The sequence below is a fragment of the Nakaseomyces bracarensis genome (assembly GCF_045282275.1).
Source record: "Nakaseomyces bracarensis strain CBM3 chromosome Unknown Scaff9_0, whole genome shotgun sequence".
NCBI lineage: Eukaryota > Fungi > Ascomycota > Saccharomycetes > Saccharomycetales > Saccharomycetaceae > Nakaseomyces > Nakaseomyces bracarensis.
The window spans coordinates 238,538-255,844 of NW_027263970.1; the positions used below are offsets into that span (position 1 = coordinate 238,538).

Sequence of the window (17,307 nt, forward strand, 5' to 3'; positions counted from 1 at the left end):
ATGATTATCAAATAATTCTATAAATATTCTCTTTAATTGTTGATAATCGTTTTACGGTTGAAATAAGCTATATAAACCGAAGTTTAAAAAAATCGATGACTCTGTGGGGGGGGACATAGTTTAGGAAGGCAATTTATCATTTAATAGTGCATTTAAAAACAGTTGGCAAGAAACAACAACCTCTAGTGTAAGTCTAGCTTTATACTAGTGAGCTTTGGGTGATATAAGCTGTTCTCCTTATTTAATTATTAACTAAATCATGAGTACAGAACAAGACAAACTCAAAGATGGGAACTACGATCCTCATATACAAACAGATAAGTCTAAGGTAGATTATGCCCCAAAGGGTGTAGATGCAGAAGAGTTTAGGTACTACCCTGATAATCCTGAGTCAACTTTGAACAGGTACAGATTTTCCATGAAGGATCATAGTCAATATTATGACCCTTGTCAGGAATCAGCTAAGATGAGCTTCAAATGCCTGGAACTGAATGATTATGATAGAGAAAAGTGTAGAGAGTACTTCGATGCCTATCGTGAATGTAAAAAGCAATGGTTAGAAGCACGTAGGAGGGATAGAAGTACATGGGATTGATTAAATGTTATACACAAAGAAAACCACTTTAAAAGCATGTCATTCTAACATATAACAATAAAGTTGAAGAAACTTCTTTTATTTAAGATAGTCACAAAAAATAGAACTGTAAATAGTTATTATTGTCTTTTTTATATTATTTATTACAATAAATTTGGTCTTTAGCAAACCATTACTTAAGATATCAAAAAAAAAAAAAAAGGATAATATAGATATATATTTTTTGAGATCAGTTTTTTACATGATATTATTTATATACAGGGATTTAATGCATAATGTGAAGTTGTAATTATTGGGGTCATTTATGAGTTTCAGGTCGATTTCTCAACTATGAAACCGGGGTTTGTCTTCCGCAACTCACGCTGCTGGTGCTTGGTGAGTTTTGACTTTGTAACCTCTACTGATATGAGTTCTTTGATTTTCGCCAGTGAACCTGCCATTGAGGGGCTCACCTGTCTATAAACAGTAGATCCACGCTTCCCAAGCCCTATAGACTTGACAATACTTCTGGTTGTGTGCGGCGTACCAATTAGAGACCTTACCAGTGTTACCTTATAGAAAGCCATCTTTATATTTCTAAATTATTATCGTTTTCTCTACTGTATTCGATACACTTTATCAGAGGAGTGTAGCTATAGCTCTTCATAAAATAGACTTAAAACCTTTAAAACCAGATATATATATAGTCTTGAACCTCTTTTCTCTCGGCTCGCTTTGGCTAATTCATTGGAAATCCTAGAACCTCTTACTGTTACCCGGATTACTCTTATTTAATATACCTATATACGGATTATAAATCACCTGTCTACGTACAAGAGTATGTTCTTGTTTGATGGGGCATAGCCTCTGTGCAACCGGTTTGATATATATAATAGATAAATTTAAGGAACATATATGTATGTGATATTAAAAAGGCAGTTGCTAGGTACTTGTGCAGGAGATTTTCTGGTTGTACGTGTTTTTGAGAAGGAATATAAAAAATAGGGGGCATCATAAGTCCTGTAAAGAACTTCGTAGTACTTGGCATTACTACGGGGGTTTCTTCATGAGTTAATATGTAACCGCTATATATATATATATCGGAAATTTTTAGCCGCCAGCAATTATTGGAGTAAAAAATTTAGCCGCCGACAACTATTGGGGTAAAAAAATAGCCGCCGAGATCTGAGATATAAATTAACATGTAAAAAAGGGGTAAATAAACAGATTCCATCCCATAAAAAAAACAGTATAAATAGCGGGTCAAAATTCAATGAACTCCATTAAAATTTCTTTTCATTTTTCTGTTTTCCTGGAAGCCAACTGTTTTGATTATCTTTTTTCGATATAAGCAATTTAAACATACATTTAATTTTTACATTTTATTAGGATAAGTATTATATACAATGGAGTTTTCTATACATTTATCATATGAGTAACTCGGATTTAATTTTTGTATCAGGGTTTTAAAAGATGTTTTAATTTTCTAAGAAAAACATCTCTCAATTTTTCTAATTCAATATGCTCTTAGATTTTGTTACAAGTAATTATCAAGCAAATATCAACTGTATTATTATCCATTGTACAAAAAGAGGGTTGAGTCAGTAGAATTTATTGTCATAATCTAAATTGGTATTTATTGGAATAATGTAAAAATATAGACATTTTTACGATTACTTTTTTTTACCCAACTTAGATGAATAAAAATTAAAAAAAAGCTTAAAAATGACGTAATCAATATTTTAATCATTTAGATCGGAAAAAATCATGAGGAAGAAAAAAAAGAAAGAAAGAAATGAAACTCATCTTAAAGCAACAGAGGAATTTCAAGAAAGAAAAAAAAAAGCTAATAATAATAATAATAATAAAAATAATAAACTTAGGACTTGATAAATGATTGGGAAGTAAAAATTTTGACAACCAGGATCAAATTGTACAAGACTGCTTCCTGGAAGTTACTAGAAAACGATAAAAAGAATGACTGCTGACCTTGAGGACGAGACTGCCAAAATGGCAACAGTACAATTGCAAGACAAAGAACCAAAGAAAAGCAAGAAAAGTAAAGGAAAGAAGAAGGGCAAGCCTTCCCCCGAAGAGATTGCGCAGATTAGAGCTGAACGGGAAGCGGTTCGTGCTGCTAAACGTGCTGAAATGGAAAAGGGAGGGTTGGATCCTAACTGTCCGCCTGAGTTGCAGTTTATAAGGCGTCCTATGCTACATTTACACGAAAATGAACCTATTAAAGGTATCAAAATAAGAATGATGAGTTATAATTGTTTAGCTCAAGCATTGATCCGCAGAAAACTATTCCCTGATAGTGGAGATGCTTTAAAATGGTATAGAAGATCAAAGGTCCTTTTGAATGAATTTAAGCATTATAATCCAGATGTATTGTGTTTACAAGAAATTGATTATATTCAATACCAAGGATTCTGGAAAGAAGAATTTTCAAAATTAGGATATGCTTCTCAATTTCACAGAAAATCTTCTAAGAATCACGGTTTGGCAATTATGTGGAAACATGATTTGTTTGAAATGACTGATAAAATGCTTATAGATTATGATGGCGAAAAGTCAGGTGAAATTGAGCCTAGAACTACCACCAACAATGCTGCCTTCATTCTTGCACTAAAATTCACGGAGAAACTAGCCAAAACTGCGGGATCGGTAATGGATAAGAAATCAGGTATCTTATTAGGAACAACGCATTTGTTCTGGCACCCGTTTGGAACATATGAGAGGACAAGGCAATGTTATGTCGTTTTGAATAAAATGAAAGAATTTATGCACAGGGTTAATGTTCTACAGAACTCTAATGACGGTGACTTGACTCATTGGTACCCATTCTTTTGTGGTGATTTCAATTCTCAACCTTTTGATGCCCCTTACTTATCCATGACAAAGAAACCGGTTAAATATGATAATAGATGTAAGACTGTTATTGAGTGTAGTACATCCTTTAAGTTCTCAAAGAAAAGAGAAAGTGGAGAAGATGCTGAGGATGAAGAAGGTGGTAATATCGAAAAATTTGGGAAAGATCAACCAGAAACTCCCGTACCTGATAGTTTTCATGCAACTCCAGAACAAGCTCAAATCGTTGAAAAAATGGAGGCCTTGCATAATTCTCTCGATATGAGAGCAATTTCCTTATACTCGGTTGGATATCATAAGGTACACCCTGAGAACTCAGGTATTGATAATGAGAGAGGAGAACCCGAGATATCAAACTGGGCCCATACATGGCGTGGTTTATTGGATTACATGTTTTTTATCAGACCGTGGAATTTTGAGGATAATACAGAAATAGATTCATTGGAACATTTTGAAAAGGAGAACTCGGTCAGAGTTCGCGGACTCTTAAGAATGCCACCTGGATCCGAAATGACTGTACATGGTCAGCCCCATGTTGGCGAATATCCAAGTGACCATTTGTGTTTGGTTACTGAAGTTGAACTGTTATAGAGAAAATTTTGGACAATAAACCAACATTGATATAAAAACTTCTTATAGATTATAGATAGACATATAGAGGAATGCATAATGTTGGCCTTTAAGATGCGAAAATAGTTCGTGGGTGTTTAGTTAAGAAAAAAAGTGCCCTAAAGATTCAATTTTGGTTTTTTATTTACAGTTTTAGTTTCTTGAAAATTTTCATCCTCATCTTGTAAACTTTTGTAATACAGATTCCAAGTCTCTAAGTATTTACTTAATCTCCTTTGTTCAACGGTAGACCCTTTACTGTCTTCTAAAATTCGATCTCTTATTTGAGATATTTTAAACAGTGTATCATCCATGCCTAGGTAATCCTCTTTGTCTTTTACGACCTCGTTTCCTTTCGTTTCAACCTGTAATAGATAATCATGAAGCAATTGGTAATGTTTTTGTAAGCCAGGATTCCTGAAATCTTCCGGCCTATACCCATTTTTTAGATTGAAGTGGCTAATTATACCTTGCGTTAGTTCGGTTAATGTTTTATAGTTTTCGTCAGTCTCTTCAATTTCACAGATTTGAACTGGAGGATATTTCCTGATTTCGTCAAGGAAAGGAAGCTTCGTTAGATAAAAACCTTCATTTATATCATAATCTTTTGTGGGCCATAGTAGGTACAGTGCTGGGTTTGAGTTATTTCTAGTGTTCCCCCATATTACTGCAACTTTGTTCATTTTTTTTAGGGTCCTATGTAATGATGCCAATGTTTTTGTAGAGCCCTCATAGGATTGGTCATCAGCTGTCACAAAAGAACTTTTTTCGATATTATTATAGAGTTTCAACCCTCTATTTTTTGAGATGAATCCCAGTACATTAAGGCAGGCAGAACTTGCCGAGTAAGCATCCATAGTTTGCGTTATTGATTTATCAGTAAGCTCAAATTCTTTATTGCCATACGGAAATAAGATTTTTAAATCATCTGAGGCAGGTGCACCAGTTCTGCTATTTATATATATTCTCTTAGATGCTGCTTCCTTTCTGATGTCTTCCTTTTCATAGACCAATTTATATCTTGTCTTTCCCTTTTCACCCGATATCATGTGAAATGCTCTGATTCCTATGGTGAAATTTGACTTCTCATCTAACACTAAAGGACATCTAAATGAGACTCTCTTTATTCCTTTTCTTGTCTGGATTCTACTCTTAATCTCTTCAACCGTAATTGGCTTTGTACTTGGACCAAAATATGTGCTCTCATCTTGATCAGAAATCTTATTGCTGTTTTTGAATAGCTCTGTGTAAAATTGAGAATCGAAAGGCTTCTCAGCTGTCCCTATGAAAAAATTGGTAAAGTTTATTCTATTCTCATCTAGATCAGTTAACAATCCTTCCAGTACTTTATTATTCTTTTTGTTTTCTGGAGTATTGGGGATGACAGTATCGGTGAACAGGAATACCCTCTTAATATTAAACACCTTCTGCCCTTCTATATTCTTATTGAAAGCCTCTAATATTTTTGAGAATAGTTTCTCAAGCTGTTCTGGGGAACTCAGTGCTCTCTGGCCTTTACGATATTTAAAGAACTCCTCTAGTGTATATCTTCGTTGGGAAATGTCTTCCAGCAGATCATTGATATTCTTCATCCATTGAGCACAGACATCAATTAAAGGCACAAATTCATACATAGTACTTTTAGCTTCTTTCTCACAGTTATAGAATATACATCCAACAGCAGAATTTGGTCTTACCACTATTAGCTCACTCATCAAATCCTTCATAGACTCTATTATGATCTGTATTTGAGATTTATCGTCAAATTGTTTTTGCGGCAGAAACATCTGGTCTGAAAGCTCTATACAAAACAATATACCATCGTGAGTGTCGTAAAGTTCACCTTCACCGGGGCCTGAAGTGGTTCCAGGTTCAAACAAGCTATCATTTAGGTCTGGGAAATCTAATTCAGACATTGTAAATAAAAATATTTAGTCAATAATAGGACTTAAAACGCACAGTTCAGAACTCTCTGTATAAACTGAATCTATAGATAGACTAATTTATTATCTAAAGGTCAAGTTTATCCTTAAATACTTACTTAAGGGTATAAATTAACAAAAAAAAAAATCAATTTGAAGTTGAAAAATAAAAGTCTCCCGGGGGCGATTCGAACGCCCGATATCAAGATTTCAGTGTAGAAATTACAGTCTTGCGCCTTAAACCAACTTGGCCACCGAGAGATATTTAATTTGATATCTGTGTAAGATTACCTAGCGACTATTATAAGTTGTATATACTACTTATATGGTAACAAAACTCATGGTAAAAAGCAATAATATTCAAATTTTTGTACTTATAAAAATTAACATATTGTTGTTGTACTAGAAATTATCTGTCATAAAGCTAGACTTACCCTAGAATCCGAAGAATTTTTCAGAAAGGGACTGTACTGATTCTTTTTTTTTGTTTAGTATATAGATAAAAAAAAGTATATTCAAATAAATACATAAATATAACTGAGTAAGTACATTTGTTTGGTAAGTAAATAGGAATATATTTAATATATAAGTGAAATTTCTGTCATTAGAGTTTTTTTTGTTCGCCTTTAATTTTCTCGAACGGTCATTAAACAAGTTTTACTGTTAAGTATCAATAATATATACAAACACATGCAGAGTAGTGTCTACATTTGTACTGCCAAATACGACATCGTTAAATTTAACGATCGCACAGAAATATATTAGAATGTGGAAAAAATAAAAAATAACGACAACTGCAGGATTCGAACCTGCGCGGGCAGAGCCCAAAAGATTTCTAATCTTTCGCCTTAACCACTCGGCCAAGTTGCCAATTTTTCTTGTTGGTGTTACGGAATATTAATATCCTAATATCGGATATAACATATATCCTTTCAATTAAAAAGTTCCTATAGGCATATTTATCGCATCGGACTTTAGAAATAATTAATCCAACTAAATCTAGAGATTCATTGCTCTAGATTTAGGTAGCTCTTTTACATGGAATTTTGATGTCGTTGTATGACATTGACTTTTCTTTTATTTAATTTAAGCAAGATATTAAGGACAATTCTTCATAAACTCAAATGTTAAGAGGTAGGTATGATAATAAGTGCTTTTGAGATACATAAACCGCATTGGATATAGGAAAATTATATCAGGTGAATCGAACTCTTCCTGTAGGTAAAGGGTTAACGCTAAATGTATCAACATTATATTTCAGGAACTGCACTGGCAACTGTTTCTAGTCGCTTCATATGAACAATACAAGCCAGGTTTTGTAAAGTCGATATAAAACAGTTACCAACAGTTCTTATCATAAGTAATAAAGTTTCTTAACCTTTATCAGCCGATTAGCTTAGCTCTACTTCCACGGAAAGGATCTCTGAGCTCTTATACTCCATCCTCCTTTCCATCAATTTTCCTTGAGCTTTAACTTGCTAACCCACGGAATGCAAGGGTCCTTATCTCAATACGGCAAAATATGTCATTAATAATTATTACTAAAGTTGTTCTCTGCATCATTTATTAAAAAAGAAATCCGTGTCGAATGTTTCTACCGTTTTGCCCCCCGCCGATAAATAAGATTCTTTAGAATACTTCTGCAGTGTTTTCTAATATAGCAATTGAAAAGTAAATGACGGAGTTCTGGCGCACTCCCTTTATTTGTTATGGCTGTTTATTTTCGTTATTGGAGCTCTACAGCCTCACAGACAATAACACGTAGGAAGATTAGTTTCAAAAAGAAAAGAATAGTATATTACTCGTTCCTGCAGGTTTGTCTGTAGGGGACATTGTTCGGTGAAACACATGTACAACAAATGTGTCTCCGCGGTATTGTAAATCTTTAATTACTGGCATATAAAAAGTATAAGAGATCCCTGAAAAAAGCAACAACAAAAAAAAAGAAAGAAAGAATATTCTTAACAATTGGCACCCCTTCAATTTATACATCGTAAGACCCCTTGAACAGAAGAAAATACGTATATTGTTCTATACTTTTCCTAATACTAACGTAAGACATTCCCTACTTTTGCCGAAACTGGCATTACTGCGGCGCTTTTACCTCGGTTTGTAAAAATGTCGGCTTTTAACTTGAAATGCATTTGACATATTCTTTATCAAAAGATTACCGGCTCATCGCAATCAAATTTCCTAATCAAGAATACTTATGGGCCGCTCCGAGACGGCCCCCTCTTTTGGTTATGGTAATCATATTCTATACATTAAAGAAGGCTTACCAGTATCTGAACCCCCCACAATGTGTCAGAGTATTCTAACTGGGAATCATCATCTGTCAAGAAAAAGCAATTTTTAATTTGTTTGTAGCATATTTCCTATTTCGGTTCCTATTGATTACCTGTTCCTATATATCTATAATTTCTTTTAATCTATTACTACTTATCTGCTTAATGGATTTATTATTTTGATTGAGCCGTACCTATTTTAGGCAATGGACCTTATTCGGAAGGTAAGATTAATAGAGAACATAAAATTATAGAATAAAACGGTTTGTTTCGCTTGCTGGCTCAAGGCCCCAATGGTATTATGTATTGACAGGATTAATTTTGTTATTACAAAAAGAAATGAAAATCAGACGTTATGTGCAATTCATTGCTACCGACCTTGGGGTATTAATTAAAATATTATGCAAAATATCACATCGTGCATACTCCATAATAATTTAAGATAATTATTTATTAAAGTTTTATATTTCTTTTATTCTCGAAAGAAAACATAAAAAAAAAACATATAAAAGGATGGCAAAGTATTAAGATTTTATAGGTTTCGAATTTCAATTTATTTTATGGTTCTTCTTTAAATATTTTCTTTCACTCATAAGAAACCATCACAGTTCGTTTTTCCTTAGACGGCTATATTATAAAGTTTACGGGTATCGATAAAACATACATTCCTTTTAAGTTTTACGTTCAAAAGCACCTTTTAATAATTTACAATGAAGTTTTCCACTGTTTTGTACGCTACTTTGGCTGCCACCTCCATGGCTGCCCCAGCAATCATTAAAAGTCCACAAAAGACAGTTGCTCCATCCGTAGACCCAAGATCCAAAGAAGAATTATTAGCCGCACTAGTAGCTCTAGCCAACCAGAATGACAAGAATTCCAAGAATGATAAGCAAAATAACGCCGAAGCTGAAGCACCAGAACTTTCTGACTGGGAACAAAAGATGCTAGACTCTCAAAACAAGAAGAGAGAATTGCACCAAGATACTGATGCTCTAGAATGGTCTGATGACTTGAAGAATCTTGCTCAAAGATATGCTGACAAGTACGACTGTTCTGGTAACTTGGCCCATCACAGTGAGTTCATTGATATCGGTGAAAACTTAGCTGTAGGCTACGATGACGTTGACGCTGTTGAAGCTTGGTACAATGAAATTAAGGATTACGATTTCAGTAACCCAGTTTACCAAGCTAAGACCGGTCACTTTACCCAAATGGTATGGAAGGACTCCAAGAAGGTTGGATGTGCTTTCAAGACCTGCGGTGGTGATCTATACAACTACATCGTTTGTGAATATGATCCAGCTGGTAACTGGGATGGTGAGTTCCAAGACAATGTCAAATCACTAAAGTAAGGAAAAACACATAAACTGTTCTTTTAAAGTTGTTATTTATCCCTTTTATTTAGGTGAAAAAAAACAACCCTAAGTAATTTCTTTGAAAATACTACTAACTTTTTTTTGGTGAATTCAAGATTATCTTTATTTCAAATTTATTAATCAAACTTTCGGAGTACTATTTAGTTAGAAACTGCCTGAGGCTTGGTGAAAATATTGATTGCAAGATAATTCTGTACACCTATTACATTACATTCCTTGATTCAATATCTCCTTTGTTACTTTTTGTTATATCAATATAATTGGTTAATATGGAAAATCCCAACACTAACAAAAGGTAGAGGAGTAAAAAATCTTATTAACTTTTTTTTTAATATTATTATGATCGATCATACAAATTATAAAACTTAAAAAAAAATTAGAAATATAAAAAAATAAAAAAAATAAATTACACCTATAAATTATATTTGTTTTATGTCTTTTTTTATCACATTTTACACTCGTTTATTGCAGAAAATATTGAAACAGGTATTTTTATATAAGATAGATTATTGCGTACTTATTATTGTATGTATGTTATATATTTTGCCTTGTATAGGAATACTCTATATAAATAATTAATTAATGAAAATCAGTTAAATTTTTTAGCATGAAGTTTTTTCAAAGCTCATAGAGACATCTTTATTCTAATATCAGCCATACCTCTCCACACCATTGTTTGAAAAAAGGCTTTAACTATAATAAAATTTTTAGGAGTTAAGACAAAACTTAATTAACAGAGATGGTTTATTAGCGATGATAAAATTAGGGATTTCCAGCAATTAGGATATATTCATAAGTGTTGTTCATGTTCATATTCATTATTTCTAATCTTTAACAAACAATTGGTTCGTTGATATAGTTCTTTAAGTAGTAACTGTAAGATAATAATTCAATTATTTTTTTTTAATTTACCTAAAATATAAATGGTAAGCTAAATCCTATATATTTACTTTTTGTTTATATATCTATAATGGTTGCAATTCTTATGAAAGCTTCCGTATTGTTGTAATCATCAATCATCGATAATATTTATTGTTCTGTAACTAAGAAGAAATGGAGTGGACATTTATCTTCCCTTTAAGCATCATAACCTTGCTTCAAAGCTTCTTCGTAGGTTGGATAGTCAAGGTAACCCTCATCGGACATCTTGTAGAAAGTGTCTCTGTCATACTTGTTCAATGGCAAACCCTTTTCTAGACGGTCGACAAGATCAGGGTTAGCAATGAAGAATCTACCGTAACCGATCAAAGTTCTGTTGTCTTTGACGTGTTCTCTGGCGATCTCAGGGTGCAAAGCGTAGTTACCAGCTCTGATGATTGGACCAGTCCAGATGGAGTAGGCAAAATCGTTGGTACCATCGTTGTATTCACCTTGACCTTCAGTCAAGAATGGGTTGGTAACTCTTGGTTCGACCAAGTGGACGAAAGCTAGTTGCTTACCAGCCTTAGCTCTCTTTTCCAATTCACCTAGAACGTGAGCGTATTGAGCAACGATCAAAGGTTCAGCACCACCAGACATGGTACCGAAGGTACCGTATGGAGAAAATCTAACACCGGTTCTCTCTGGGCCAATAGCGGCGGAGACGGCGTCGACAACTTCCAATGTGAACCTGGATCTGTTTTCGATAGATCCACCGTATTCGTCAGTTCTCTTGTTGGAGATTGGGTCCAAGAATTGGTTCAACAAGTAACCGTTAGCAGAGTGGATTTCAACACCATCGGCACCGGCGGCAATGGAGTTCTTAGCGGCCTTAACGTAGGCGTCGATGTACTCCTTGATTTCAGCCTTGGTGATACCATGTTGAGGGTTGTTAGACTTCTTGGCTCTAGCTTCTTGTTCTTCATCCATGTACAAATCATCGGAGGCAGAGTCGTATCTCAAACCATCTCTGGCCAAGGTATCAGCAAAGGATTGTCTACCTAGAACCCAAAGTTGAACCCAGACGAAGGACTTGTTGTCGTGAATGGCCTTGAAGATTTTCTTCCATTCAGCGACTTGTTCATCGGACCAGATACCTGGAGCGTTGTCGTAACCACCGGCTTGTGGGCAAGTGAAGGCACCCTCGGTAATAATCATGGTACCTGGTCTTTGAGATCTTTGGTTGTAATATTCAACAGCCCAGTCCTTGTTTGGAACATTACCTGGATGAGTAGCTCTCATTCTGGTCAATGGAGGCATAACAGCACGGTGTTGAACCTCAGTGTTACCAATCTTCATTGGCTTGAACATGTTAGTGTCCTTCAAGGCTTGTGGCTTAAAATCTTTGACGAATGGCATTTTTTTTTTTTTGTTTGGTTTTATAAGTGTTAATTGTATTTGTTGTTTATATTGCTATGGATTATAAGAATTTGGATTGAAACTAAATAATAGAGATATGATAAATACTATCTCTTATATACGTTATTTTAGAATTATGTCAATGTTTATTCTACAGAATTTGAACTCTAGTAACATGATTATCTAATGCATAGAGTATTACTTCTTTCGAGGTAATTTTTTTGTTCACTTCGAAGAAAAAAAAGAAAGAAAAACTTATTTGTAAGAATAACAATGGTGGCCTGTTTCCTCGAGGACGTCCTCCTTGCTATTTTAAGTTTTTGTAGTTTTTCTTGATTTCGATTTGATTTCCGATTTCTTTCTTTTTTTCTCACATGGACCTTCTAGAAGGATTTGAATAAAATATGCAGAGAAGTATATCATTCGTGTATAGGTACAAGATTTTTATAAATATTTATTTTTCAAGTAATGAATTCGGGAAAGGTGTGGTTCCGACGGGAAGTGCGGAAGGGGAAACATTAGCTAATGGTTGTGTTTAGAGTATGCTGTAGCAAGAAGAATATCAAGCTTCTTTTTGCATCGGAAAGGGCGGTTAGGACGGTGGAGCATCTCCACACCACTATAAGGGGGGGGGATCACTACCACGTTATTGTTTTAGTAATGTCGATATCTACAAAGGAGCTAATTGTAACTTAGAAACGTATGCATTTCTTTGAAAGAAAAAAAAAATGCTAAGTTTAAATGACAGCTACTTCTCTTGTAGAAAGAAGAAGAAAATACGCTTTCCGGCGTTATATCTTCGATCTACAATGGAGTCATTAACCCCGGTTGATTATAAATGGCCAAGCGAGGAGCGCGGGGGAGGGTTGGAAGGGAAGGGAAGGGGTAAAGGGTGGGATGAGATGAGATGAGCTGAGATGGCGTTAAACGTATGGAGTTTTCTATAGATAAATGGAAGAAGTAGAAGAAAAACGTAATGAATGTAGTATTAAATAATTAAAATATTATTTCTATCTATGTATATGCTTTATACGATCCTGTCTAGCCAAGAAACGTCTACGTTATTTTGGTCCAGGATATCTTGGTATGCGTCACTAGCTCCGAAAAGCTCGCGGGTAAGTTTATCTATATTTGGGACCTGCCCATGAGCGAGACTGATATCTACAATTGTATTGCTGATGTTCTGGAAGACGTCTGCGCATTTCAAGGCAAACACCCATTTAGCCCCAAAATCTCTTAGTATTTCTACACACTGTTGTATTTCCATAGCGCTGGCTACAAGGTCTATGCTCCATTGGCATAAACAGTATAGTATAGTATTACAAATAGTTAGTGTTCGGAATAACGTAATCCAGTTCAGTGGTAATAACTTCTTCTTGTAAAGCGTGTATGTGTGTTTCCAAGCCTCTAGGCAGAACTCACCTAGTATCGTAAGCGACTCTAAGGGAGGTTTAGGAATTAATGCGGAAGGTCGGTACAATAAGATTTGTAATTGAGAGTATCTCATTGCTAACCATACGTCACTGGTATGGAAAGAAATCTCGTGTGTTGGTTTAGATGTTTGCGGGCTGGTGGTTTTTACTGAAGCACACTCGTCAGGCACAGTTACAGAAGTACCATCCGGTACTTCCGTTGGAGATACAGTGGTTTTCGGAATGGAAGCTGCCGAATTATTATTTACATTGCTTGATATTTGTTGGTCTGGACTAGCTGTGCTATCCTCAGTAGTTTTTTCATTAGTTAATTTACTCGTTATGATCGAAGAAGTTGGCGATTTACTTACCTCATTTTGTGCTGCCTGGTTAGCTGAAGTAGCGGTATCAGTAGAGCTAATGACAGTATTATCAACAGCAGGTGTTTTATTTCCAGAAGGTGTAGTATCCTCGGGACTTTTAGAATAAGAAATTTGTTTAGGACTATCGGTATTTGGTGTCATCACCTGTAGAGACTTAGAATGTACAGCATTGGTGCTGGTATCACTATTAGCTGATAGTACGGAAACTAGACTATCGTTATGGGATTGGGAAGGGGTATTTTCTATTTTACTTTCTTTAAATTCTTGAACTGATAAAACGTTTTTAGAGGTTTTCGTACTGTTTTTCACTCTTCTCTTTTCTACCTCAGTTTTATAAATACAGTCTAATTCTTCTCTTAGAGAGGTAATGATGGCTTGTTTTTCCTCCATTGTTATATTCTTGCGGCCTGCACTAACTGAATGTACTTCTTTATAGATTTTACCTCCCATCTTTCTCAGAGAGATAATCATATTTGCAACTTCAATATCCTCTATTTCGCTGTCATAAAGAGCTCTCGGTAATGGAACACCAACATCTTCATCGTCTATTGCTGATATTCTTCCTAGTGCTGTTGCTACGACACGTTCATAGCAATAGGCGCTCCAAAATACACGATATCTTGATTCTACATCCATAGCCGACATGGAAGACATTTTCTTTGCTGTCAGTGGTCTATTCAATCCCAATTCGATAACAAGCCTCATGACGATCCCACTGATTGTCCAAGAAGATACTCCTTTCGGTTCAAAAAAAGAATATATACCCAATAATAAGAGACATTTCACAGTTTCTAAATTTTGTAACGCTAGGACATCCCTGAACTTGTTCATTGCTAAAAAGGATAAGTGTTCACATAAATTTTCTTCTATTTCTGAAAGCATCCCGGCTCTTTGTAATGTTGTACAACCTATGGCCATTATCATTTGAAGTTGGAAAACAAATGCTTTTGATAGAGCTGGATTGTTTTCTTCTATTCTGTCAACTTGCTCGAAATGCTTAATAGTTGAAACATCATTTAATAAAAATATCTTATCTATCATTGGAAATAGCCTATGGTTGTGTTTAAAGTATGCAGCAATGAACTTATCCAGTAGTGATGTATCAATAGTTTTATATGATCCATCATCATTCACCCAATTAGACGACTTGCATCCATTATATCTACTTGATATGGTTTCATAAGCTATTGAAGCTGCATCTATTGCGATATTATCACTATCTACGCTACTACTTTCAACCTTTGCTACTGGTGAGTTAGTATTTTGGAGATTATTAATCACATTAGAATCATAAACACCTCTTTCTTTGGTCTCATATGGGCTAGTGGGGAATGAATGCGATACTTGTTGCTGCTGATGTTTAACTTGCGTTGGTGCTAACGGTTGTGGTGTGGTGAAAGGAAACCCACTTGTACCTGAAGTAGCTCGCTGATTAGAAACCGCTGGAGGAACTGCCGTATTTACAGGTGGTAGTATAGTACCGAGATCAGATCGTACATGCTGAAGTTGCTGCTGTAAAAGATGCTGCTGTTGTAGCTCCTGATGCTGTAAGTGTTGTTGCTGTTGTATCTGTTGTTGTTGCTGATGTAGTTTCTGGAGTTGTAAGTAACTCAATGCAATTGGCGTATTAGCACTTAGATTGTCGTTCATTGTATTTAATGTTCCTATGAGGGAGGATACTCCTTCAGGGAAGACCTGGTTTGCCACATGAGGAGAAGTTATAGGAACGTTTAGCATGTTAGCCTTGAATGCAGATTGGGGGTTAACAAACTTCGGGTTTTGGTCAAGTACTAACCTAGCCTTTTGAGCAGGGGGTATCAAACTATATGCTGTTCGGTTCCCAAAAACATCTGTTCCATATGATATTTGTGTCTGGCCTGGATCACTAGTTGTAGTCATAGGTGTTCCAACCATAGCATTGTGGCCAATAACACCAGAAGTACTGGAAGGATATGGTCCCTGAGGCATCACTCCATTGTGAGACATAGAATTTACTGGCATATTTGATCCAACCACATTGACTGACATTGCCAGGTTCGTGGTAACATTGGAGTTGCCCGGTGTATTAAGAGTGCCAGAGCCCATGTTCTGCCCCATAGGATCGTGCCAGCTCTCAAGATTTCTCAAATCCGCAGTCGTCAGTTCCCTAAATATCTTCCTGCTTTTCCGTTTCATAGACGGTAGGACTTCCCCCTTAAGTATCGCCTCACGTAACTCCTTCTTAGTCCTCCTAGGTGCTCTACCAGGATAATGGCACACCTCCCGTGCCTTAACACAGTTGGAACATTGTGGCAGCTGCCGGGGACACTTTTTCTTTAACTTCCTACACCGCGAGCAAGAGTACGCCTCCATTGCCTCTCCATTAATCTCTTGTGACATCGCACTTTCCTCTTTTTTTTTGTCTTCCTTTTTTTTTTATCCTTATGACTATGTTATTTTTCTTTAATCTTTTAAAAAGGTAAGGGTGAATGATTTCGGGCTTAAAAGAATCTTCAAATACACTTTTATGTCCGTCTTTATAGATAAAAACCTTGATATTATTTTTGGTGTTTTGTTTGTTTTTCAGTTCCTTAAAAAAAAAATTTTTTTTTTTTTTTTTAATTGATACCTTTTATTTCCGTCTTCTCTTTTTTTTTTTTTTTTAATTAATGCCTTTTTATTTCCGTTTGGTCTTTTCTATATACTTTTCTTCTGCTCTAGTGTATATTCCCATAAACCTTATATCTTTCTTTTCAGTCCTTTCTATTTTTATAAGCAAATAGTTATGTAATTTAATAGTCGTTACGTCCGCTTTTGAATCCGTCTTATAATTTAGTTTTCTATTTTTCCTTTCAACTTTTTTTTTTTTTTATATTTTTTTGAGTTTTTTTTCCTTGGTCTTTCTTTTATTTATTTATTTATTTACCCCTACGTCTACTTTTCAGTTCAAATACTTTTCTTTTATATAACTTTTTTCTTCAAAAGAGCTTTTTATTCTTTTTGTATTAATGAGCTCTTTTTTTTTCTTTCTCTATTTGTTCTTTTCGGTTATTTAACTCTTCTTATATATGTTGTCTAGTTCTTTATTTGCTATGACAAATAAATAAATAAATAACAAAATGAACGCTCTTGATAACGCATAAGCTTTTTCTATCTTATGTTAACTTCTTTCTCTATCTTCTTTTTCCCTTAACTTCTATACTTGTGGAATACATTCCCTGTGAGCTTGCTTCTTTGCTTTATTAGATGCTTTTACAACTCCCCACATCACGTGAAGACGCCGATCTCGTGGTGCCAAAGTAAGCACACAGAGACTGCCGTAGTAGACATTTTAACCCAAAAAAAAAGTAAAGAACAATTTCCCATTGTAGTTGCCTAGGCATTTATCTTCCTTTTTCTCTCTCAGACTCCCCTGTAGAAGATTATTCCCTTCTCCTTAAAAACTTCTTTTTCTCTGTTTTTCATCTCTCCTCCGTTTTTTGACTTTCTTATTTTTTGCAACTTTTCTTTTTTATTGCTGACGTACGGCTGCAAAAAAAAATAGTGAAGAAAGAGGAAAAAAAAAGAAATACTTCTATTTTAGGAAGCAACAATTTACTTCTCCGCGCTCTTTTCCATG

At 35.0% G+C, this 17,307-nt stretch overlaps 7 protein-coding genes across 7 annotated transcripts; 3 read left to right on the forward strand and 4 right to left on the reverse strand.

The window, feature by feature from the left end:
* Positions 1-259: 259 nt before the first annotated feature.
* On the forward strand, positions 260-595 carry COX23 (Cox23p; the record flags this gene model as incomplete). The annotated part of the gene is made up of 1 exon (XM_071052527.1): positions 260-595. The coding sequence occupies one exon, from the start codon at positions 260-262 to the stop codon at positions 593-595; it is 336 nt and encodes a 111-aa protein (XP_070906374.1).
* Positions 596-906: 311 nt separating this feature from the next.
* Positions 907-1,161, reverse strand: MRPL33 (mitochondrial 54S ribosomal protein uL30m; the record flags this gene model as incomplete). Its single annotated transcript, XM_071052528.1, has 1 exon — positions 907-1,161. The coding sequence occupies one exon, from the start codon at positions 1,159-1,161 to the stop codon at positions 907-909; it is 255 nt and encodes an 84-aa protein (XP_070906375.1).
* Positions 1,162-2,551: 1,390 nt separating this feature from the next.
* NGL2 (RNA exonuclease) lies at positions 2,552-4,036 on the forward strand (the record flags this gene model as incomplete). The annotated part of the gene is made up of 1 exon (XM_071052529.1): positions 2,552-4,036. The coding sequence occupies one exon, from the start codon at positions 2,552-2,554 to the stop codon at positions 4,034-4,036; it is 1,485 nt and encodes a 494-aa protein (XP_070906376.1).
* Positions 4,037-4,173: 137 nt separating this feature from the next.
* YKU70 (ATP-dependent DNA helicase YKU70) lies at positions 4,174-5,970 on the reverse strand (the record flags this gene model as incomplete). The annotated part of the gene is made up of 1 exon (XM_071052530.1): positions 4,174-5,970. The coding sequence occupies one exon, from the start codon at positions 5,968-5,970 to the stop codon at positions 4,174-4,176; it is 1,797 nt and encodes a 598-aa protein (XP_070906377.1).
* A 3,001-nt stretch (positions 5,971-8,971) lies between these two features.
* On the forward strand, positions 8,972-9,613 carry RNJ42_02366 (CAP domain-containing protein; the record flags this gene model as incomplete). The annotated part of the gene is made up of 1 exon (XM_071052531.1): positions 8,972-9,613. The coding sequence occupies one exon, from the start codon at positions 8,972-8,974 to the stop codon at positions 9,611-9,613; it is 642 nt and encodes a 213-aa protein (XP_070906378.1).
* A 1,101-nt stretch (positions 9,614-10,714) lies between these two features.
* OYE2 (NADPH dehydrogenase) lies at positions 10,715-11,914 on the reverse strand (the record flags this gene model as incomplete). Its single annotated transcript, XM_071052532.1, has 1 exon — positions 10,715-11,914. One exon carries the CDS (start codon positions 11,912-11,914, stop codon positions 10,715-10,717), a length of 1,200 nt encoding a protein of 399 aa, XP_070906379.1.
* A 1,027-nt stretch (positions 11,915-12,941) lies between these two features.
* STB5 (Stb5p) lies at positions 12,942-16,088 on the reverse strand (the record flags this gene model as incomplete). Its single annotated transcript, XM_071052533.1, has 1 exon — positions 12,942-16,088. The coding sequence occupies one exon, from the start codon at positions 16,086-16,088 to the stop codon at positions 12,942-12,944; it is 3,147 nt and encodes a 1,048-aa protein (XP_070906380.1).
* Positions 16,089-17,307: the final 1,219 nt, after the last annotated feature.